The sequence below is a fragment of the Osmia bicornis genome, chromosome 6 (genome assembly GCF_907164935.1).
Source record: "Osmia bicornis bicornis chromosome 6, iOsmBic2.1, whole genome shotgun sequence".
NCBI classification, from domain to species: Eukaryota; Metazoa; Arthropoda; class Insecta; order Hymenoptera; family Megachilidae; genus Osmia; species Osmia bicornis.
The window spans coordinates 7534980-7559065 of NC_060221.1; the positions used below are offsets into that span (position 1 = coordinate 7534980).

At 39.7% G+C, this 24086-nt stretch overlaps 3 protein-coding genes across 10 annotated transcripts in view; all 3 read right to left on the bottom strand.

Moving 5' to 3' along the window:
• Positions 1-2811: 2811 nt before the first annotated feature.
• LOC114871963 (apolipoprotein D-like) lies at positions 2812-5499 on the bottom strand. 5 transcript variants are annotated; one of them, XM_029178624.2, is made up of 5 exons: positions 5319-5499; positions 4122-4238; positions 3705-3835; positions 3438-3617; positions 2812-3356 (listed from the first exon to the last, which is right to left on the bottom strand). In XM_029178624.2, the coding sequence occupies exons 2-5, from the start codon at positions 4230-4232 to the stop codon at positions 3212-3214; spliced, it is 567 nt and encodes a 188-aa protein (XP_029034457.2). In that variant the 5' UTR covers positions 4233-4238; positions 5319-5499; the 3' UTR covers positions 2812-3211. The 5 variants fall into 5 exon arrangements, with proteins under 5 accessions (XP_029034457.2, XP_046142073.1, XP_046142072.1 ...); XM_046286117.1 differs by lacking the exon at positions 5319-5499 and adding an exon at positions 4695-4810; XM_046286116.1 differs by lacking the exon at positions 5319-5499 and adding an exon at positions 4678-4810.
• Positions 5500-6401: 902 nt separating this feature from the next.
• Positions 6402-9009, bottom strand: LOC123987851 (apolipoprotein D-like). Its single transcript, XM_046286034.1, has 4 exons — positions 7651-9009; positions 7454-7584; positions 7134-7374; positions 6402-6996 (listed from the first exon to the last, which is right to left on the bottom strand). The coding sequence occupies exons 1-4, from the start codon at positions 7762-7764 to the stop codon at positions 6577-6579; spliced, it is 906 nt and encodes a 301-aa protein (XP_046141990.1). The 5' UTR covers positions 7765-9009; the 3' UTR covers positions 6402-6576.
• A 65-nt stretch (positions 9010-9074) lies between these two features.
• The window catches only part of LOC114871956 (transcription factor Ken), a 29963-nt gene continuing 14951 nt past the window's right edge, over positions 9075-24086 (bottom strand). For 2 of the 4 annotated variants that reach the window (XM_046286032.1, XM_029178599.2), the window contains 5 exons: positions 15052-15342; positions 14797-14969; positions 14285-14512; positions 13886-14177; positions 9075-12433 (listed from right to left, as the gene is read on the bottom strand). In XM_046286032.1, coding sequence (XP_046141988.1) covers positions 11972-12433; positions 13886-14177; positions 14285-14512; positions 14797-14969; positions 15052-15342 — 1446 coding nt within the window. In that variant the 3' untranslated portion in view covers positions 9075-11971. Of the gene's footprint in view, positions 12434-13885; positions 14178-14284; positions 14513-14796; positions 14970-15051; positions 15343-23285; positions 23838-24086 lie in introns of those variants that run through there. The other 2 variants (XM_029178597.2, XM_046286033.1) reach the window with 2 other exon arrangements.

Genomic DNA, 24086 nt, shown 5'->3' on the forward strand with positions numbered 1-24086 from the left:
AATAGTTATAAGGTCTTCGACGTGCAACCGAAGTTCCTAGAAAGTACAAATTAGCTTAGGTATACAAATAATACTTATTTCTGTAAACTTTTATATGTTCATAATAAAAAGACACACATAGGCCCGTGTGGGGCCTCAGTTGTTTTAAAAAATAAAAATTAATTTACCCAATTTCGTTTGTGAGTTATTTATTTAATTTACCCAATTTCTTTTCGGAATTGTTTATTTAATCTACCTAATTTCTGTTGTGAGTTATTACTTCTTTTTTTAGTTATTTACTTATGCAACATTCAATAACTGTTTGATCTTAAATAAATTATAAACATAGTGTGCATGAAAATCAAATTTAAATTAAAATACAGTAATTTACGTCCTAACATAAGAGACATAACACGAGGTGCGACTTCCTCAGTCTTATAGCAACCACCGAGGGATGCGGAACAATTTGTGAAACATGGCATATACTTTTTATTTCCTTTCGGAGTTCATATAATTCTTTTAATTTTACCAGTTATTTATTATTCTATTCTTTTTTATGGACAAAAACCTCCCTTCGCAGGTACATATTTTCTTATTCTTTTCATGGGCCTCGTGAGGAATACCCCTAAGTCACTGTATCCCGTATACCCTGTATTTCTACATCCCTTAGATCTTTACATCTATTACATTCCGTTATCTCTTATATCCCTGCATTAATCCCTTATATACCTCCGCATCCCTAACATCTGTATATTTGTTACATCCCTGTAATCCTTATACCTCTGCATCCCTCACATCCCTGCTTTCTTCATATCTCTCATCCCTAAATCCTTCACATCTCTGCATCTTTTACATCCCTGCATCCCTGCATCCCTTATATCCATGCATCTCTCACATCTCTGTATTCTCCCTTGCGCCCTCTAGCGGATAAAGTTTGAACTAAAATTTCGATGTCGAATCAGCGCCCTCTGGTGGCGAAAAAAGGAACTAAATCATGCTCAATTTTGGCCCTCTAGCGGCAAAAATGCGAACTAAAATGTCGATGTCGAATCAGCGCCCTCTGGTGACGAAAAAAGGAACTAAAGCTTGCTCGGTTTCTGGCCCTCTGGCGGCAAAAATGTGAACTAAAATCTCGATGTCGAATCAGCGCCCTCTGGTGACGAAAAAAGGAACTAAAGCTTGCTCGGTTTCTGGCCCTCTAGCGGCAAAAATGCGAACTAAAATTTCGACGTCGAATCAGCGCCCTCTGGTGACGAAAAAAGGAACTAAATCTTGCTCCGTTTTTGGCCCTCTAGCGGCAAAAATGCGAACTAAAATTTCGATGTCGAATCAGCGCCCTCTGGTGACGAAAAAAGGAACTAAATCTTGCTCCGTTTTTGGCCCTCTAGCGGCAAAAATGCGAACTAAAATTTCGACGTCGAATCAGCGCCCTCTGGTGGCAAAAATTTCAACTAAAACTTTTAAGTAAAGGGAACCAAATCTATATAAAACTTCAGGTAAGGATTCAGAGATATGAGGAATAGAAAGATATAAGGGATGCAAAGACCTAAATGATACAGGGATGTAAGGGTTGTAGAGACGTTAAGGATGCAGGGATGTGAAGAAAGGAGTGATGTAAAGAATGTAAGGAATGCAGAGATGTAAGGGTGCAGGAATATGAAGAAAGTAGGAATGTGGGAAATGTAGTATGTAAGGGATGTAGGAATATAAGGGTTGCTGCGATATAAGAAATGTAGGGGTGTAACGATTGCAGAGATGTACAGGATACCGATATGTAAGGGATGCAGAGATGTAAATGATACAGGGATGTACGGAATGCCTATATGTAACGGATGCAAAGATATAAAGAACACAGGATTGTAATGTTTGCAGAGATGTAAGGGATGCAGGGATATAAGTTTATTCAATAAGCTAAGAAGACATATTCAGCAAATTGAATAAACGTAGGAAATGAAATAAGGGTATGTGTATGTTTAAAAGGTAGATCCGCGCCCTTCGGCGGTCGCTATAAGACTGAGGAGGTTTCACTTTGCTCTGAGGTTGATAACGGTGCCCGACCAGCCACGGCGTTCCCAAGTGGCTAGGCATGATTAATATTTTGACAACCGACTTTCGAATCGAACTCATTATTCATTTTGATGGTTAATTAACGAACCTACTCGATTTAGCGACTAACTACTTATGTGAGAGAATTTTGTTCTTTCCCGAATACAAAATATCGCCCAGTGGTGGAGACATCTTTCCCTCTGCTGACTTATCGTTAGACCGCCGTTTTGCCTCGAGGAACATCCAGCATGCTCGAGTTTTTAAGATCATCATTCTGAAATACAGAGCGAGTAGCAAAGCGGCTGGCAGCCATGGGTTCTTGTATGTGCTAATATGGAACCAAACAGAGCAGATTTCTACTTTATAAAAGAGTTAGTCGCGTGGTGCAGCACCAGTAAAATCCCGTGCCTGAGCACTCTCGATTCTTCTCTGCTGGATACTACATGACCTGAAATACCGAGATTCTTTTCACTAAACTGATCTGTTGCGCACCCTATGATTTAGAGCGATAATTTTGAGAACTACAGCAGGCTAAACGATCAATGGATCGCACTGGTTGATAATGAAAAGAAGAAAGGTTCGAAGAACGTGTCGCGTAACACTGGTTTTTCCTAAACATCCTTCATCCTCCAGCATCCAATCATTTTTAAGATTTTCTAGCTTTTCCAAAAAGATGTAATACGAAAATTGGAAAGGAATTACATGTTTCATGGTAGTTTTGAGTAATAAAATATTCATATACTTCATTTGCTTTAATAAGTAATCATTTATTATCACACATTTTACTATTCCTCACTTCGTTACATTCGCTATCATTTTCTTTAATAAATAAATAAATACAATGCACGATAAATACAACAATATATCATAGTGAAATGAAACAGCAATTAATAAGTTATTTTATATGATTTTACGATAAGTAAAGAGTTATACGATGGAAGCACTATATTAATTACAGTACTTGAAAAATTGCCCATAAACTATCATTCAAATACGTACTAATTAATAGACTTACCGACGCACAACAAAGTAAACTATCATACTAATGTACATACAATATGTGGTTAAATATTCATTACTTGAATTGAGCACATTCATTAAAATTTACAACCTCTAAAAACGTCGTTATTTATTTAACAACAGTAACCATTTTTTTTAAATTGTGAAATACTCTTCTGATGCTTTTTTAATTAGCTTGCGGACAATTCTTCTGATCTGTACGAATAAAATATGCTCTACTGATGTTATTTTTATCTAATACTTGATAAGCCTTTTCTAAAACTGGAACCGGTGGCTTTGGTTCCCTTGCAAGGATCCATGCGTTTCGTACACTGAGGAACATATGGGATATCAATGATGGTTATCAAATTTATTTATATAAAAGATACTTTCTGGTAGATATAGATAGTTACCTGAATACACCAAAGTTCGAACAACTCCATACTACAGCGTAAGATTTGTAATCGGTATCCAGAATCCAGTAAGGTGCATCTAACGGGACCGGAATTGATGGAAATGTGACGACTAATCTAGGATCATCCGCCTTAGCAAGTGGTTTCCCAACCCCTTCGATACTCGAAGAAACACCAGTTCTAAATAAGCAACAAACATTTCATTTTACAAAATTACTCGATTATCAAGCAATATTTTTTGATAAGCATTAATTCAATCGTACTCACAATGCAGAGATCTGCTTATTTAAAATGGTTATCGTACCATTTTCGGTTGGACCGTATTCCGCGGTCACGCACTTGCCGCCGAATTCGAATAACGCGAAATATCTTTCAATCTCGTACCATTTCCCCAGATACTGGAATATAATGAGAGGTTTCATTTATTCAAATGTTGTGGAAACGTTACTCGATATAAATTCCATGCATCTCGAAGAGAGTTTGAACTTCCGTTGAACTTGGATACTTTACATATCTCTTATTACAACGGATGTATGTATATCAATGTCTTTATTGAGGACAACTTTCTAAATACAGGTTGCATTGCACCTTAAGTAAGTCAATAACACAGGTAAACACCAGGAATCTATTCCGGTGTCTAATATTCATTGTTAACGTGATAAGCATAATAATTGCGATACGTACCCTTTTTGGGTCAAAGTTGTCCAATGTTTCCACGTTGGGGCACACGCCTAGAAATGGCACTTGTGCCATCGCGACACTTACGATGATCAAAATTAAAGGTAGCCGCAACATTGTTCTCTGTGAACAGAATTATGTGTTACAATTCGACGTTACACTTACATATGTACGTACAATTGTATGAGTACAAACAGGAAAAACAGTTTATATAAACACAAACCTTCAAACACTTAAATCTACAAAAAGTGTTATACAAGAAATTGTGCAGATGGAAAAATTACATAAGAAATGTATTATTTCTTTTATCAAACGTTTGAAAGCCTCAGTTTATATATAAACCGCTTTTCCTCTATTTTTACCCCTAAAACATATTCGCAAAGTTTGTTTGAATGAAATTAAGACAATCTGTATGAATTGTATAAATTTCGATATGATAATCGATCGAATTAAGAATATATTGATAGATGTTTTATCCTTTGTAATTTTATGCAAATAACTCTTCTCTCTGTTAATGTACATTTAATCTCTTTTTTCACTCTTGTTAATGTTGAAAAATTACAATAAACACATAGAAACCCGTAGCAGGTGTCTTCTGAATATACAATGGTTGCAAATGTTTTCCTCAGAAAAGTTGCGATCGTTGAATGAACCAAATCACGTTCGAGAGAACAGTTAACTCCCAACCTTCCAGCTTTGAACAATGTAGCTATAATGTTATGACAAACATAGTTCCCGTTATTTAGGGTATCTTGCTACAACCTATCAATAATTCACCTGTATTTATCGCAATGTTACATATTCATATCGCCGATAACGTGTATTTTTAAGAACAATTTCACCCGTCCTAAATAACGTTCTAGATTATTGAAACTAGCATTTGAAATTTTCTTTAATAGTTTCAGTGACCTTATTAGTAATCAACGTCTTAAAAAAGAATTGATAAATTCTAGACATTTCTAGAATGAAATCTCTCTGGTGGTTTGCACGCTGTCAAGATTAGGAAGTAATAAAAAAAAAATAATAAAATGTTTATTTATGGACAATAACGTAGAAGCGTGTCGACATCGATAAATCGATCGTTTTCTTCTGCATGATCATCGCGTACGCGATGGTAGCGTTCGATAGCAGAACCTTTAAGTCGTGTTGAATGAAAATCACGAAGGTCACGGGCTGAACTTGATTCGAATGGAAGACGTATACCTGATTGCCAGTCGTTGTACACGCTGAAAGTTGACAGGTCCGAAGAATTCGATCAGGGTTGACAGTTACACTTCTCACACGATCAACTGTTCGTTGTTGACTGGCCTTCCCGTTCTTTGCACGTTCCGTTTACGCAGACAGAGTCATACAGGCCGACTGGGTGCATTCGAAAGATTTCTGTCAGTTAGTGGGTCGCTAACGGTACGTCCAAGGTTCAAGAAACCCGGGTCTGTGATTCGGATTTATCGTCGACCAATCAACTCTTCACCGATCTCTGCTCATCTAATTTCGGATGAATTTTGTAGAACCGGTTCCAGAAATACCTCGTAGCCAGAAAATATGAAACTTTGATACACGGGATGAGTCACGTAATTAAAAGTATGGATTAAATCTCGATTTTAGTTCGAGACTTCGCTTTTCTTACGAGTGCAACGATGCACCTAGAAAATTCGAATGCACCTCGTTTTCTAGAATGAAACTGCATATTTATTTTATACAGGTCGATTCTTGAAAATGTTCTACGTAAAAAAGTACTAGGATACAGTGTTAAAAATAAATATCTAACTTTAGAATTTGAAAAAATATACTCTGAATAACACAATTTACAATTTTCCTAGCGAAGATACAGCGAAGGATTTATCATATTATAATTTTTATGCTGCTTTTGAAATACTGGCAATGAGACACCTAATGTAACGTACTTGCTTATCAGAGTTTATTTTTACTTTTATTATATACTGTTTCCTACATATAAGGAGTTTCTATAGATTCTATGTTTCAAAATTTTAGTGAATTGTAGTTAGAAAAGATTTGTATTATTTGCAAATAAATAGAGTTTGTAAAAAATCAATCTTTCTTAAAGTAATTGTTCCTATTCTCTTATAATATTTTTTATTTTAGCAAATGATAAATATACGTCTTTACCAACTAATCATAGTATAATATTTTTTCGTAGCCTACACGAAGAATAATTAGAAAAAGAAATAACGAGTACACTATAAAATTCGTATCAACATTTTATGTAACAATTTATTGAAATTCTTTTTTCTTTTTTTTTTTTACATTTGTACATAAGCTAAAACAAGCATCCCCCTATGCCTCCATGAACCATGAAAGTGATCATTTTCGAAGGAACGTAGAATAATGAATACGAATACTCAGGCGAGACTGGTTTCCATAATAAAACCGCTACGAGCCTAAGAAAAAGAAAAATTTGTTGAATGAGATGAATTAAAAATATCTTTTTAGAGTTCTAGTTTCAAGCAGTCTTCTCCCCTTGTTTCATATTTTCATCGACTTTCTCTTTCATAGCCTCCTTTTGTTTCTCCTCCTTTTCTCCAGTTTCCTTAGACAGATTTTCTTTCTGGGCCTCGGCTACTTCCACGATTCGTTCAGCAACCGGGTTCACCGGTTTCTTCTTGATACCTTCTTGTGACTTCAACGATAATTTTTCGTCGTTTGTTTCGATGATGATTTGTGGAGCATCCGGTACCACGGCAGTTCGAACAGAATGTTCAGGCTTTTCCTCCGATTCCTGGGGTTTCTCTTCACTTTGCGACACTGCTTCCACAACTACCGCCGGTTTCACTGGTGGCGCGTCCAAGAAAGCGCAGTCTTCTTGATCCGTTTTCACGAAGAACGTTTTCGAGATCTTGTACTTATCCAAAACAGCGTACGCCTATTTAAAAAAAAAGATTCAACATCCGTCCTCCAAGGATTAATAAACGTAACTTGTCTATAACTGACTAGAAATAATCGATGAGAAATAATCGTGTGTGGATGACAGCTAAAATATCAATAAACATTCGAACGTACCTTTTGCAACACTGTTCCTGGAGCCAATCTTTCTCTGGTCATGACCCAGGCGTTCTGTGTATGGAATGGACCAATACCGGAACAGCTCCACAAAACTGCATAACTATCGTAATCCGTTTCGAGCACCGAGTATTTGGTTTCCGGTGTCAATGGTATCGTGTATTTGACGGTCAATTTTCCCTCCTCAGCTTTCGAAGCAGATTTCTTAATTTCACCCGCTAACACTCTCTTGATTCCGGTGCTGGATATTCAATGACAGACTCTCAATTATAATAAATATTCCTTGTTTCGAATAAACAAATCGTCAAGTGTGTACTTACAATCTGTTCGTAACTTCGTTGCTGACCCGAAATTTGCCATCAGGACCCAAAGTATAGTTCGTCATAACGCAACGCGACACTACTTCCGTGAGCTGGAAGTACCTTTCGGCCTCGTACCAGACACCCAAAAACTGGAAGAAAAACGCGACAAATTATAATTTCAATAAAAGAAACTATTTGAATTTTCAGAAGAGTACCTTAGTCATGTCGAAGTTAGCCATGGGGACGTAATCTGGACAGAAGCCCAGACTTGGTATCTGGGCCCTTACCAGGGCCAGAGCTGAAATGATGATAACAATCTTCCCGATCATGTCTACTGTTGTTCTGCTGTGAGCATCGTTCGTACCTCTTGCTTTATATACATTAACCGGGGAGTGCAAGAGCGTTGACCGGACACTACCCCCCTCTGTTTTACCTACACGTGAATATCCTTACGGTACTCTTCAGAATCTGGTCACCAGACGATGGTCATTGGTCAATGTTGCTACCGACTTCTCGTTGGCAAAGAAATTCAGACAAGATGGGTGATCGACGACCCGTCTAGAAACGAGCTACGTGTGTAACCAGCATTATGCAATTCCTTGACAACGGTACTTCCAACCGAACCAAGACAAATCCTTTTCTTTGACCGATTGGTGTCAATCAATTTGATGGGATGCCAAGCCCAGGCTGGATGTACATGGGCAATTGTAACGGATCCTACATGGGTTTAGGAATCTTCGAACTTCTCTATTCTATTTCAACATATCTGATCATTCCTTTGGCGATTGAAACGGAAAATGAGAAAAATCATCGTGATGCAATTTTGTTGATAGTATTCGAACGGAATAATGGTCCCAAAGAAATTAAGTTGAATTTATGGTTAATTTAGCTGAGGATTTTACCCTTGAAGTTTTCACTCGTGATTAGAGTATTTATCACAGCAACCATGCTGGAATGCATGGTTGTGAAACTTGCACCTTTGATGGTGTTATTCCTCTTCCTGCAGTCATTCATGAAACGGGTTTCAGCGACCTCGACCTTAAGTCTCTGTATTTATGTGTTCAACAAATGGAGCAGGTAGATGGCAAATCGTAGCTGAGTTTTCCTTCGCGGAACGAACTGAGAACTGGCTATTACTTATCGTGTTACAATTATGCAATCGACGCTATCAACGCTCAGATGCTTAGCATGTACCACCACCATGAAACCATGGGTCTTGCCAGTAACGGGTTTTCTCGACGGGCTTTCTTTTTGTATGAAATCCCCTTGGTCATTGAACCGTTAGTTTCGAGTAGATATTCTTCTAACGATACTCTAATAAATTCATAAACGAGGAACCGTTACGACGTCATTTTAAAAACAATATTAAACCTGTCTTCTTTTTTTCTTTATCTAACTCAAGCCTTGATTTTATCAAATCTTCACTTTGTTCCTTAAAAATAGAACGATTGCCAGTTAGAAAATTTTCCGTGGAACTAAAAATGTTAAAAATAATAAAGTATCATTCTTTTTTTTTTTCTAAATTTTACGGGACAGATATCTAGAATGATTCTAAAACGATTACATTATTTTTCGTACGAGGAGGGAGCAAGGATATTAACAAGAACCAGGTTGTTTCCGATCACTCATCTGTCTTCCATAGATTTCTCAACTGAATTAATTTATTTCTTGTAAACCTATGAACACTAAGAAAGCACGCGGAACACGCATTCCGCTCGGAAGATGCTTAAACTCTACGAAACTCTGGCCAGATGTCCGGAAGGGCATTGAATAATCAACGGAGAGAGGAATATTTTCAAAAAATTTCTACTTTTCTTCTTAAAGTTTCATACGACAAAATGAGAACGATTTTGCACTAGATTAAAACTTTCCAAAAAAAGATATATTCCATTTATGTTCCTTGTATACGTGATCGAAATATTTCAACTACTTTCGAGAGGATAAACGTGTCCTTTCGAGACATCTGGCGGCGAGTCTGTGTATCTTTACACAATAAACGTAACTAATTAACGTTAAAATAATCTATATACATAAATCCTAGTGCGCTTACGTCTCGAGAAGGGGAGGACGAGGGGGTTGGAGAGAGTTCTAGGAGAAGAAGGATTGGAATAGAAACGACGAAAAGTTAGTTGGTAAAAATTTCTTTAGGCAGCTCGCAGAAAAAAAAAAAGAAGAATTCGTAATGCTTGTTCCTCTCGCGATCGAAAGGCATTTTTCTCTCTTTTTTTTCTTTTTCTTTTGTTTTATTGAAAGAGCCACGAGTCGCGCTCGTGCCATGCGCCGAGGCGTTGCACGCTAAACAATAATTACTTTATCCTTATTATCATTTAGTATCACATTGCGTTCACTGTTTTGTGCTGGCCGTTTATGCCTGGCTTAATGAGAGCGCATACCACCCCTCTAATCTCTTCTTACGTCCTTTGGTTTATTCCGTTTTGCAGGATTTTTGCTTTTCAAAAACGAACGAATATCATTCAAGATTCATTCAGTTTGTATACACGGATATTATGGAATGCTACGCGTATCTTTTAAACAAAATATATATATACATATATATCAATTTGAAATAAAATTCTTTCGATTCTAGTTAGAATTTGTACGTTTGATTTCTGATGCTTCGGATCGTTCGTTTGATAGCTCGAAATTTTTCAACGAAGGAACGGAAGAGAGGTCGAGGCCCTTCTTCAAGGCACCTTAAGTAATAATACCTATCTAACCAAGAAGAAAGAAAGAAAAACAAAGAAAAATAATGACGTCCTGCGTCAATGAGAAAGAAATTAGAGAAACAAAAGCTGCTACTTACAACGATCTAGATCCTACCTAATCTTGGATTAATTCGAGTGATATTGAAACCTTCTACGTGAATTAATTAAACGTTTCCTTTCAATTCCTACAGCGAGCTCGTATCGTCATCTTAATTACGTTTACGTATACCTTAAGCCTATGAACACATGAAATCACTGCCCAATCGACCAATTTGGACCCATTTGACAAGGCACTCGTGTGGCTGAGATACCGAGAACGTTGTTTCGATGGTTTAAAAAAAAAAAAAAAATAGAACACCAGATTCGTGGATGGAGTTGTAAAGGGGGAAGGAAGAAGATAGGACTCTGGCGATATGAAGTGGAAGACGAGGATTGTACATAAATGGAAGAACATTAGCAACGTTTTATTCTAATTGGTCGGCAAAAATTTGTAGCTTGAGCCGTTTTGCAAAAAAATAACGAGAGATTAAAATTATTGTTGCTCCTTCTTTTTTTCTTCCACGATTGTGTCCCGCCGATAATGTTCCTCTTCGTAGGGGTAAGGAGTTGTAACGCCAACGTCTTTTCTTAAGACCTTCCGTATTTAAAAAAAAAAAGAAACATATTCTTCGATTTAAATCTAATTTCGATAGCGTTTCGCTTTCGTTCGAGCTTAATTTGTTCGAGGCGATTGAGGGGCAGGACACCTAAACATCTACCTAAGACAGAAATCGGTGGAAAATCGGTTGGTCCCTTTGCAAAAAAAAAAGAAGTGTAAAATAAATAAATTCTTATCCGTCCGCTTGTTTCTACTACTAAAACGTTAACGTTATTTACACATGAGATTGCTTACGCACGCTGAGGTAAACGAGAGACGTCTTTGCTGGTTGTCACCTGACGCGAAGAAGCTTTCCTTTCTTTTTCTTCTCAAGTAAGTAAAGACGCAACGAGAGTTCACTTGGACAAAATTCGCCGCTCGACAATAATTGACTCTCACCTCTTTCTCTTTTCTTTTTTTTTTCAGTTTCCTATTCTCGTTTCGACTTTCTTAACGTTTCGTAAATAGAGACCGACACAACATATCCGACTACACGTCGATCGTCGGGGATACGTTATTTGGTCAGAGTTACTGGTCATCGCTTATAACAATAATAAACAAATTATTGCCTGATCTTCGGGTATTTTTCGAACTAGGAAGTCGCGCGAATAACGCGACGATTTTATTTAAAAATAAAATAAAAGGCTCTCCCGGTGCTGTTCATGCTGTTTCTTACTAAAGAATCAAATGTTCTGTATCCAAACACCGTTCAGTTTCTCTCGATTAGAACGTTCGTTTAGAAACTTCACAAATTTGCGTGCTTTTATCTATGTAAATTCATTTAAAAAAACTTGTCGACGCGCGTTTTTATAGAGAACATGCGTTATCTCCAATCATTTTCAAGATAAACCAGTCCGACGTTCTCTTTCAAGATTTTATAAAAATATCGTTGGAGAAGTATGATTCTTGAAGTCGTATGAAAATGATCGGAGATGTGTTTCTTTAGTACAAGCATGATGCGACCTTGTCATCTCGAGATCGATGCCCAGACTCGTACGAAAAAGTAGATAAAGAAGAAGCGACGTTGAAATTCAAACATTGAACGTTACAATAGCGATTCGAAAGGCACTCGTACTTTTCGATCCGAACACGATCGAAGCGTGGTAGAAACGAAGCGTTTTGGGCATGCGATAAAATTTGAATCGAGATGCGGCCGAGGTCAGCCATCAGCACCGGTCGGCCTTAACCTTGTCGCTAGTCGTGCAGATTTTTGCTAAGCAGCAAATTATTGTGCGGACCCGACAGATGCCTGATCAGCTCTTGTAAACTATCGAAACTTAACGAACAGAAGCAACAAGTAAACGTATTGTCCGGGGCTGCTATAACGCCTCTGTGTACCGAGCAAAGATGCTTCAGCAGATGGGCCTTTTGCTTAAACATAGCTACACAAAGTCTACACGCGAACGGTTTTTCACCCGTATGCACTCTTAAATGCGTCTTCAAGTTCCACGACATTCCGAACTGTTTCCCACAATAGCTGCACCGATACTCGCGGGCAGGGGTAGATTTTGGCGGATCGTCTGTCGGCGGTGGCGGGGGCGCCCTCGCTGGTGGTAGGGCCCAAGAGCCCCAAGGTGGTTCCAAACCCGCTGCCGATGCTGGATCCGCGCTTGGAGGTCTGTGCGACGCTCCTGGAGGTGTCACTGACCTGTCCTGCTGCATAAATACGAATCTTTCATAAACATTTATACGGAAAACTATCCAAGTGTTACACTCACTTATTAATGAAACTTTGCCAGCTTGTAGAGCTCGTCGAGCTGAACACGCTTATACGTCGTTTTGTGGGCAGACGGTAAATTGTTTAAAAGATATTAATAATTAAAGTTAGTTACTACTTACATTGAGAAGTATGACAGACTCACACATACAAACGGTTACTCTGTGGTAAAACGCTTGACTCGCAGTCTAAAGGTCCACCGTTCAAATCCATGGTTCCCAAGCTTTTTTTTTTAATTATAATTTGTCTCTTTTTGAATAACTATTACAGCTGTGCTATAATCATTGCATTTATTAATAATTACATACACTGCGATTTTTATAGAATTTAAGTTATTCAAAATAGAATATAGAATTTTAGTTTAGAATTACATAGAATTTTAATTATTTAAAAAGAGACAAATTATCGTTAAAAAAAAAATTAAAAAAAATATTGGGATCCAAGGATTCGAACCGAGGACCTTTAGATTAAGAGTCATGTGTTTAACCACGGAGCGGACCCACGACTCGCAATCTGAAGGTCCTCGGTTCAAATCCTTGGTTCCCAAAAAAATTTTTTTTTTTATGATAATTTTTATGTAATAGTTATTCAAAAAGAGACAAATTATCATTAAAAAAAAAAAAGAAATGTTGGGAACCAAGGATTTGAACCGTGGATCTCTAGATTGCGAGTTGTATGTGTGAGTTTGTCATACTTCAGAATGTAAGAAGTAACTAACTGTAATTGTTAATATCTTTTAAACAATTAGCCGTCTGCCCCCAAAAGGGGGTATAGGCGTGTTCAGTTCGACGAGTTCTACAAGCTGGCAAAGTTTCATTAATAAGTGAGTGTAACACTTGGGTAGTTCCCCTTGTTAAATTCATAATAAAATTGATTTTTGTGCAGATAAGATCAAGGGCTGTTTCGGGCATAACACTGTCGATGAAAAATATGATGTGCCGAATAATTTTTCTAGTATTATATCGCACGAAAAGAGCATCAATATTGGTTAATGTTTCTTTAATATTTGGACGTATTTTGAAATTCTTCAATTTCACACGACTCTCGAAAGAGCAGACCTGTTCAACTGGCGCCCGTGGGTAGAATAATATAACGACGTTGCGAGTCAATAAAGAGTAGGGCAGTCATCCCACTCTTTCGGCATTCCATCGCTTTCAAAACATATTCAGAGCGGAGACAAGAATATCGTAGACTTTCACTAATGCTAATATTTAATAAAGGAATAGATGGTAAAAACAGCACGTGGTCCATGAGGTGTGATTAGCAATTGTACGAGGGGCATCGAGCTGAACAGGCCTGGTTTAGAAGATGAATTTCTAATCGACATCGAGTGGTTAAATGATAGGTAGAAATGATGAGACGATTTAATATAGAAAACAGAAGTATCGTACCAGGTACGGAGGCGCGGAGACGCTGAGAGGATGTGGCGCTTGTAACCGTCTCGGCGTTTCGAAACCAGGATTAAACGGTACGAAAGCTGGATTCTGTGCTGGAGCATTGTGGAAGCCTGGCCTTCGTTTTCGATGGGGCGTCACGACGTACGCCTCCGCAGGTGGGATAGGTATTTCTTCCGGTTTTCGTTTTCCCTGTTCTAATCCTAACGCGAGCCGAGCGGCTAATTGTCTTCTCCTCTCTTCCGCCTCCTCCAGAGATTCTCGCCTCTCCAGTAATTGCTTTTCTGGTCTGGATCAAACGCAACGCGTGAGATTTTTTATCTTCTTCGACTAACTCGAAATGCAATGTCGTATTAGGACACGTTTCCAAGCAGCGCGAAATAATGAAATCCTTACCTAGGCACGATATCGTGCGAACCCTCGCTAGTGGTCGAAGTACCCGAATTTAAACTCAAGTTTACAGGATCGGAACTATCCCTCCGTCGGGGTGGTTCTATACTGCTTTCTCTGTTCTCCGTAAGAATCCCTTCACCCTCGACCCCTTCGACGTCCACTTCCGGCTCCTCCTCGCAGCCCTCGGTCTTTATCAGCACCGAACAACAGTCTGCGGGATTGTTGGATTGCCTGAAAATTTCCACGATTAACGCGTCGTTTCTTCGCGAAAGATTAACTGTAATTTGCAAAATTATACGAGGCTCCTCGGTATCGCGCGTACCTACACATCTATGCGAACCCGAATGGTTGGTAAATGTCGAACGCGGGAAGAATGACATTATGAGAATATCGATATCTTGCATCAATACCAAGCAAAGATCTTAATAGTTTTCTATCTTGGAAATTACAATATCTATTTCGTTGATCGTATTGACATTTCACGAACACTTAACGCTGCTACGGTCTTTACCAACCTGCCGTCATACTGCGACTCGTAGCTGGAACTTTCCTGGCCCTCCGAAGGCTGAGGGGTGGGTACTCTTTCAGGATCGGAGTTGCTCGATGTCTGAGGTTGATTCGGCTCGAACAGCTCCGATTTAATTTGAAGAAGCTCGAACAGTTCCCTCAGTGGCGTGAGTTCCGTCGACTGTGAAGCAAGAAAATGATGTTAACGATTTTAATTAATTATCGAGTTAGCTTATAATGTTCTTTCCGAATGGGTTACTCACAGGTATGAGAGCTTCTCCGTTGTAGAGGAATTCCAGCAGATGGGTCAGCTGGGTTTTTCGGACCCCCGACAAATGGACCACATGGTCCAACGCGGGATTACGAAGAAGACTAGCCAAAAGGGGACTAGCTGCTGCCAAAACTACACGGTGAGCCTTCACGACGGACCCATCGTCGCAAGCTAACGTCACGTCCACGTGACGGTCCCCGGTGTACCAGGCTCCGACCTCTGCGGCCAAGGTCGCTGGATGCTTCCCATAATGGAGTGTCAGGAGACCGTCAGTATACATCGTCTGCACATACGAAATTATTAATATTAGAAACAAATTTCCAATCTATCAAGAGACAGGGTAAGAGAAGAAAAACACAGTAAAACGTCGTTTTCCTGAAACGTCCTTCACCTAATTAATGCGATTTTGTCGCCTCGTGTCATGCAAAGACGACTTCGTTACACTAATTTCATCTTTCCGTGTCCCGCTTTTCTTAGAAACGACGGAAGGCAGTGACGTATCCTAAGATTATGCTTCTCACGTTTCTCTGACATTCGCTCAGCTTTCTGCTAAGAGCTTGAATTGCATCTAATGACAGCTAGTCCGTATAATTATGTTACCAGGTTATACGTCGAATTCAATTCCACGCATACATTTCATTGAAAATGATTTCAATCCATTTGATTATTTACAATAGATCTAAATTTATGACGCAACGATAATGAAGTTCCATAATGTACGTTTGAATAAATTTGACATTTGGTTGTAGCCGAGTCTCTTCAACGTTTCTCAAGGGGATCCACCGGAGAGAAAGTTTGATTTCACGTTGTACTCTGAGCGAGCAACGGTGTAATTAATATTATGAAACCAATGCCGTAAACATCCACGCGTTCCGCAATGTCAAACGTGTCTCGTGTACAATAAGCTTCACGTTCGTATCTTCTCCTTTATAGATAGTCGATAAAGAACTTTGTTAACTAATGAGAAAGATGAACAGTCAAAACTTAGGTGAACCATAGTGAAAGAAGCACGTGTGGTGGTAGCAACGCGATACAAAAGCGGATACGCTAGATATGACCTTCAACGAATGATCCGATCAAATTGGAAAGGGAAGACCTTGAGTAAAAGTCACGAAGATCTATGTGATCAAGAATCATGCATGTTTTTCATTTCTTTTACATCCAGACCGCCCATCGCTCTCATATCCTATTTCGTCATCATCGGTCATCGCAAGTGTCTCAAGTTCAACCTTATAACGCCATAGAATCTCCGTGGTACCATGGATTTTCATTTTGTTTCCTAACAGATGAGATGGTATCACATAGGTAGTAAATTGCAAGGTATTCTATCCACTCTCTTTTTCGATCTTTCAGCATTAAACCTAATTTACCAAGAGGAAGACAATAACCCATAACAGAGTGCTAGTAAAACGATTAGCTAAGTAGTTGATAGAGAGGTAAATCTAGCAAAATGGGATAGTAGGACACGCGGAGCAATACACTTCATCGATGTAAACCAGTCTGTGCATCGCTTTCATAACATCTCCGAGAGTACAATAGGATTTACTATCCAATCGTAACGAAATAGATGTTAAGACCAATACGTGATCACTGTCCTCGCATTAGAAGCTCTCCTCATCGTTGGGTGCTGCCTTTGGTGGCGGTGTTTATCATTCGACGAAGATTGTCTCGATCTCAGGAGGAATCGAAGAGAGTTGGCAAGGAAAGGAAAAAAGGGGCAGGTCCTTGGGGTAAAGAATTATGGTATGACGTCGAACGAATGCATTACTCGGCCGCATACGTAATGTATCGTCGGCCACTTACCAAGAAGATCGCTGAATAAGGAAATGGTTAGTGGTGCGTCTGCGTTGTTGTTGCTGCTGTTAGCAAGCACGACTGAAGTTCAGGGTCAATCGCTGACCGACCGACCGGCTGCATTACGTCCACGCTTACGCTTACGTTCGTGTTTCTTCTTCTATTTGGACCTTGAAGACTTGCCGGGCGGGGTCTCGTGCCGTTCGTGTTTAGTGGGGGGACAAGGCCCCGTGTCGTGACGCTGGATGCAGAAAACTCTGGCCCACTTGTCTGTCCATCGGGTGGGGACTTACCCAACCCCGACTTTGCCAGTTTTACCGGTCAAGATGTACTAGGTCTCTTTCCTTTTGTATAGTGCTGCACTCTCTCCGTGAAATGCTGGCCATACCAACACGAGCACTCGGTGCATTTCGACGTCGGTAATCAACGAATCTCTGCCTTGTCGTTCGTTGATAAAATCATGATATCTCGCATAGAGCGCAGCACACATTTTGGCGGTGCACGATCTCATTCAAATTACTCCAAAATGTAATTTTTTAAAATTTTATTTGAGATAAATTAAATGTGCTCTCTTATCAGTGAAAATAACACCTTGTACACCTCCCTTTCGTAATATGTTTCTATCATGAAAATGGTTATCTTTATAAGGTTGATAAAATAATTTTCGTCGTGGATATCGGCGTGGTTATCACTGCACGTTCGCTTTTCATACGTTATGTACATTATGACTAACAGTTGCAATTCCATCGGTGTATCCTAGAAAGTCTGATATCGTTCGGCATTAAAATTTATCAGAAATTTATTGGTGTCGATCCGAGGCCGATGCGATCTAATTTCATTTCTTCCGTTTCTCGCTCACGTGTTGTTCTCGTGTGTGAGATCGAATCGAGGCGAGCGAGCGTTTGATAAGAGAAAAAGGAGGGAAAAAAAAAGAAAACGGTAAAGAGGTAACGATGCAATAAGAACTAGTGCAACGAGTTCGCGAGGCGAAGATAAGATAAGAACAAGAGGAGAAAGTTGGTGGAATTCGTAAATTTCGTTACGCGAACTCTCCATGGACGTCGGTCGTTTTATCGCCTCGGCATACTAATACCCTCGCACCGTGTTCCCGTGTGTGTACACTTTCGTCTTGTCGGTTCACACAACGTACACGCTCGGGCTCAACGATGCGCAGTGCCATACATGTACACGCACACATGTGAGCATTATAATCTATCCGGATGACGGACGTTACGATCTACCATTGAATCGAACAATGGCGAAACTGGGTTACGCAAATGTCGAGGCTGGAAATTAAAGCGAGACACGGCTGATAGGGAGAGGGAGGGATGGCTTACACCGACATCCAACGGTGAAAAAGATTGAACTCTCGTGTGCAGGAAAAAAAAGAAAGAGGAAATGCTCTTTGATATTAATTGTAAGATTACTGTTTCCTTCGGATGTACATTTTTAACGAGTTACCGAAACCGGGCCAAAGTGAAACGCTTCAAATTTAATGAGACATCAAAATGAAAAAATTAAACATTTTTGGTAATTTTTATTTGAAAAACCTTGCAATTTTTTTGTAAAGAAAAATGAAATGAAAAATATAGAAGAAATATTGTGTCTTAATCATTCGTTGTGATTTAGTAGTAACCGTAAAATTTTTTAACAGGGTTAACGCTTTGAGCGTGAAATTCCTTGTTCCTAGGTAACAGCGCGGATTCGCGAAAATAATAGAGGTGTTTTGGTGTTTGTCGTAAAGGGAACAGATCGTGACGGTACGCATTAAGGCGAGGCGGCTCAAACCGCGCAAACCAGCCTGCACGGATTGAGCAACGCGTAGAGAGAACTCGTTACGAGGCCTGTAACGGGGTTCAGGCGTTTCCGCTCCATTTTTTGTGGGCCCAATTACGTTTCGCCAGCCTCGATAGGACGTGTTTCGCGGTCTCATCGGGCATCTCTCATGCACATGCACTACGCACCCGCAAACCTCGAAAAGCGTTCGTTTGGAACACCATAGAACATTGCGGAGAGGCTACACGACGTCTTACCGCAAAATTGTATCATCGACAACGGAAGAAATTACTTCTAACTCGTCCAGATTGAAAGGATCTCCAAGTGTCTGCTCGACGAATTCTTATTTTAAAGAAAATAGAAATTAAAAAGCAACCAATCGTTGTTACTACTATAAATGACCAAAAATGGGAAGGACACGAGTAGCGGAAGTGGTAAAGTTCGTTTTATCGAATCACCGTTTATCGCTTCTTACGCATTTGCATATACTGCTATTTATAAATAGTGTGAAGCAAGTATAAGTTATTCATTATATTCGATAAAAAAAAGGATGTTAATCACGGTCGTGCTCTTTCTACTTAAACTCCTTCCGCTATTAACGACGTTAAAGATACTTCATTTAATTTCTAATGGACACTGTTAAATACTTTGAAACTCGATGATTGCTCGTTTGACACTACGTACGCGTGTAGTAGAAATCGAGCGTTATTCTTTCTGCTTGGAAATAACGTCGTGGCTCGTTAATTCCTCATTGGGCAGACATCGCGTTTCGTGTTTTAGAATTGAAAATACGTAATTTGAACCGAGGGCAGGGTTATGACACCCCGTGAAACCAGTGACTCACACCTTTCCCTGATTTCGAATTACTATTTTCCAGCCAGTCTCTCACGCTCTCCCTCTTGCGCATCGCTCCGTCGACTGTAACGTACTCTCTCTGATATTCTTTCTTTGTCTCTCCATTTCACGTTACTCCGTCCCTCTAATTTGCCCGCTTTTTAGCCAAGCTTACGAAAATCCTCGGAACGCGTTCGAACATTACGAAACGCAATAGTGCGAGAAATGAACGAGAGAGGAGTAAAGGGATGCACAGTTAATTAGATAAAAGAAAAAATCAGCAAATTTTTGAAAGAAATTCAATGAAAAAAGATCCGACGTCCAATAATTAAACAATAGCTAATTACAGTTACCCTTGGTACGTCTTGGTACCATTTTTAGTGGTGAAATTTTACAGAAAATAAATAAGATGAAACATCACGGAATTAGTGTTAATTTTTTCTAATTGAACGATGACTCAAGTTCCAAACACCAATAATTGAAACAGGAATCAGAATGATATGTTCGTGGACTAAAACATTGATGAATTATTTAGGGAAAGAAGGAGGGAGGATAGAATTAATTGGTGAACAGGATGATGGATGAGGAGAAACGTAGCGATAGCACGCGTCGAAAGGTAAGAATAAAGCGAACGCAGAGGATTCGTGTGGACGTAGGGGAACTCTGTCGTTCCCTCGGCCGATCGGCGGTCGTCGAGTCACCGGATACATTTCGCTCAAGGCCAGAAAGTAAAAAGCCTTTTCAGCTGCACTTACGTACCAACCTAGCCGACTCTAACTGGTACGTGGTCGCGCACACTATTGCCAGGTATACGCGGACGCGTGTACATGACACACGTTGGATGGCCTTGTATGTGTATGCGCGAAGGCGTCTCTCTCCTCCTCCTCTCTCCTCATCACTCTTTCTCTCTTTCTGTCTCTCGTTCCGCGAAGCGAGTCCGCGAAGCGGCTAGTTACATGATCCATTCATTATATAAGAACAATCGCCTCCTCTAATAGACGCTCCATCATTGTGCATCTGAAGGGCATGCTTGTTACGCGCACACGCGTGCACTTCTTCGCTCTATGGGGTAATCGAGTGCAGCGCACGGGGTTTCTGGAACAGCATCTACGAAATTCAACGAAATTTCTCCCGTACCAGGGACAACTTTCGAGATCTTCTTGGAAATACACCAATACAACTCCTCTAGATGTTGTCAAATGATTTCTTTTAGAAACTACAGTCGAAAGGGATCATTCATTATTTATTGATGATAAGACAGTAGAGTGAGTCTATTACCAAAAGTACTAGTGTGATCTTGTTAATAAATGATGCAGAAATCATACTCTCCAAGTATGGATCTACACAATGGAGAGACTGAAATCAAGTTCATTGACGGCGGTATGAAAAGTATGAAAAGGGAGACAAATTAGAATGAAACTTTACGTTTCCATTTTCATTAGAAAATGGAAATGAAATTCTACGAAGATGTCTCGGTAATTTTCAGAATAGCTTATGATTTTGTCCAGCAGTATGGAAGCATTCGACTTTCGACTTTGTTTTCAAAAACGAGCAGCTGATCGATCTTTTCTGGATTTCACGCGGATAAATATGATGTCAGATGTAATATTGTACATCGTACACTTTTGAGCAGTTGCATAACCAGGATGTGTGGCGCGCCGTAGCCGCAGGATCACGTGGAAACGCGGAAACGCGACGAAAGAGCCGCTTCCACTGCGAATCAAAGAAAGAAAAAAAAACACGAGAAAACAGCAAAAAATATTTTCGAGTAGACTTTGGCAACGCTGCTCTTTCGCGATCCTCGATGTTCGTCCTTTCTCCCCTTACATCGATGCGAGATCCACGTGTGCACATACGAGCTTGCCAGACTGCGCTCGTATGCAGCCTTCCCGTGTGTATCAGCCTTTATGCCACGACACGCGCGTCTCCACGATGCGTTCTCTTATGTAATGAAGGATCGCTTCTCTCGAACGCAACGCGTTGTCTCTTCTTCCAACAGGCGCACGTAATCTAAAGGGCATTATTGCCCTGCGTTACCACCAATACCCTCCCGACCTTTCCAAATGGAGAACAGTCGACACGCGATAAAAGTTGACAATCAAATCAGCAAGTCGAAGAACAGTACAAATCCAGAACATATACTTTGAAATATTTCACCAAAATAATCCTAAGCCTAGGACCTAAGCGATGTAACTGTTCTCTGTTCATTTACCTCTAAGGGTGGTTCCAATTTTCGCATTTACCATCGAATAAGAGAAATTACAAATACAGAAATTATACTCTGAAATATTTGACCAAAATAATCCTGAGCCTAGGACCTAAACGATGAAACTGTCCTCTGACTGTTCGTCCCTAGGGGTGGTTTCAATTTTCACAATTACCATAGAATAAGAGAAATTACTTACAAATACTTTAAATTATACTTTGAAGTATTTGACCAAAATAATCCTAAGCCTAGGACCTGAACGATGTAACTGTCCTCTATCTGTTCACCCCTAAGTGTGGTTCCAATTTTCACAATTACCATCGAATAAGAGAAATTACTTATCGAGTGAAATAGAAAAGATATTCCAGCAAGTTTGTTAAGGAGAATATTCAGCGAAAGAGTTGAAAGAAAATAAGCAGCACCGTCGAGATTTCGATCCGTTCAATGTCAAAGCCTGGCATCATCGACTGCACCTTTTACTACGCATCGGCAGATGCACCGCACATACATATGTACATTCTGTGTGGTTCGTCGATGCCTTTGCAAGTTAGTCATCGGTCGGCGAAGATCCGATCGTACATACATCCACGATTGAGAACTATTAAACGGATGACCTTTCACTACCTAGAAGATCTACATACAGGCTACGTACGGGAGTATACGCGGCCGCGAGATACTCGCGTGCATTCGTATTACGCAATCATGATCGCTCTTCTCTCCTTCTTCCTCTTCATTTCTCGTTATAATATTATGTTGCCGCGTAAGCTCTATCCGTCACTTTGTTCATAAGTAGGAATTTATCTGGTGTTATCGTTTCCAACCCTTTCGGTAGCAGACACTTTCAACGAGTAGGTCAGCTCGTACATCGAGTACTCTACTGTCTTAAGCACCCCTTAACACGAGAAACAGTAGGCGTTTATCAAATTGTTAGCATTCCGTTAGATCTACATGAATCGTTTTAATAAACAAATTTTTGCGTGTACATAGCATCGAAAGTGTTACCTAAGATCAGAATCCTTTTTTCAGCTCTGCAAACAGCTAATCTACCAAATTAAGTTGTCATTATGGAAATCCTTTGAATTCTGACATTAAGGAATAAATATTATTTTAATCCATCGTGACACCGAGGGAATGCGAGATAGTTCAAGGTTCCTTTTGTAATAACACAAGAGATTTGGTCGAATTTAAATATTAATGCTTTGGATCATGTTTTCTAAAAATAGTCGAATGCTTACCAGAGAATTTTGTGAAAGTAGTATGCATAAAATCTGTATTATAAAAATGGATGAAGTAATTCATAGAGTTAATGAATTCGAATGGGTACGAAAAACTTGATGTTCGATAGTTTCTATTCGATACGAAATGCAAATCTACGAGAATGCATTCAAAATGCATCGATACAAGGATATTTCTTCTATCAGTAAACACACACCTTTTTCTTCGTTCGGTTTGCCCGTATACTCGCCACTTTGTAATCGCTTTGCCTTGCAGACATATTTTAATAACGTCAAGATCGCTGCTTTTGGCCTGGCCTTGTTACCGCGTATAAATGAGTCAGGCGGAAACGAAGAATGTCGAGTGATGAAGAACGTTTAGCGAGAGGTAGATCGTCTTACCCTGCATGCCAGTCTTGGGCAATTCCTATGTTTTGCCCGCGGGCACTCTGGGCTTCCCTCGGATTTCAGCGTGCACCACTGATCTCCACAAATGTCGTAAAACTTTAAACCCTCCATCAATAACATTTCTTTTTGTCTTCACCGTGCTGTTCTCTGTTAAGGGCACCGAGTTGCCCAGATTTGTTTGAAATGCAATCGCGGCTTTTCTTAAAATAGATCGAACTACTGCACAAATCGTGCGTCATTATTAAAATTATTCGACTGGTTTCGCGTCTCTATTCCGTTGAAACTGAAAAATGAAACGATTGCAGTTTTATCTTAGAAATAGAATTCATTATGAGGAGAACGGTTACGTAACTCGTATTCACTTTACCACGCCTTCAACACTCGATACGTTTTTCCGTCTGATGTCAATGGAAGAAACAAGTGGTACGAGTTTTCATGAAAGTATAGCGTTCTATTAAAGCCTATCTACGGATGTGTATGTTCGTCAACGTGTGTATAGGCCGAAGCTGTTCAAACTCGACGAGACTTTCATCGGCATAGCTAGCCGGCCGATACAATTGCAACACACCGTAGCCTTGAATAATTATTCCCTGTGGCTTGTTACGATTGTCAATCGGAAATGGACGCGCCAAGCCTCATCGTTGTCATCGTGTAACAGAGGGGAGAAAAAAAAAAAAAAGGAACGATTAGAAGGAACGACAACGATTAACCGCGATCGAGAGCGAATGAAATTCAAAGCAAGTAGGTGATCCAAAACTATTGAACGATTATTCATTTGTTTATTCACGCTTGGTC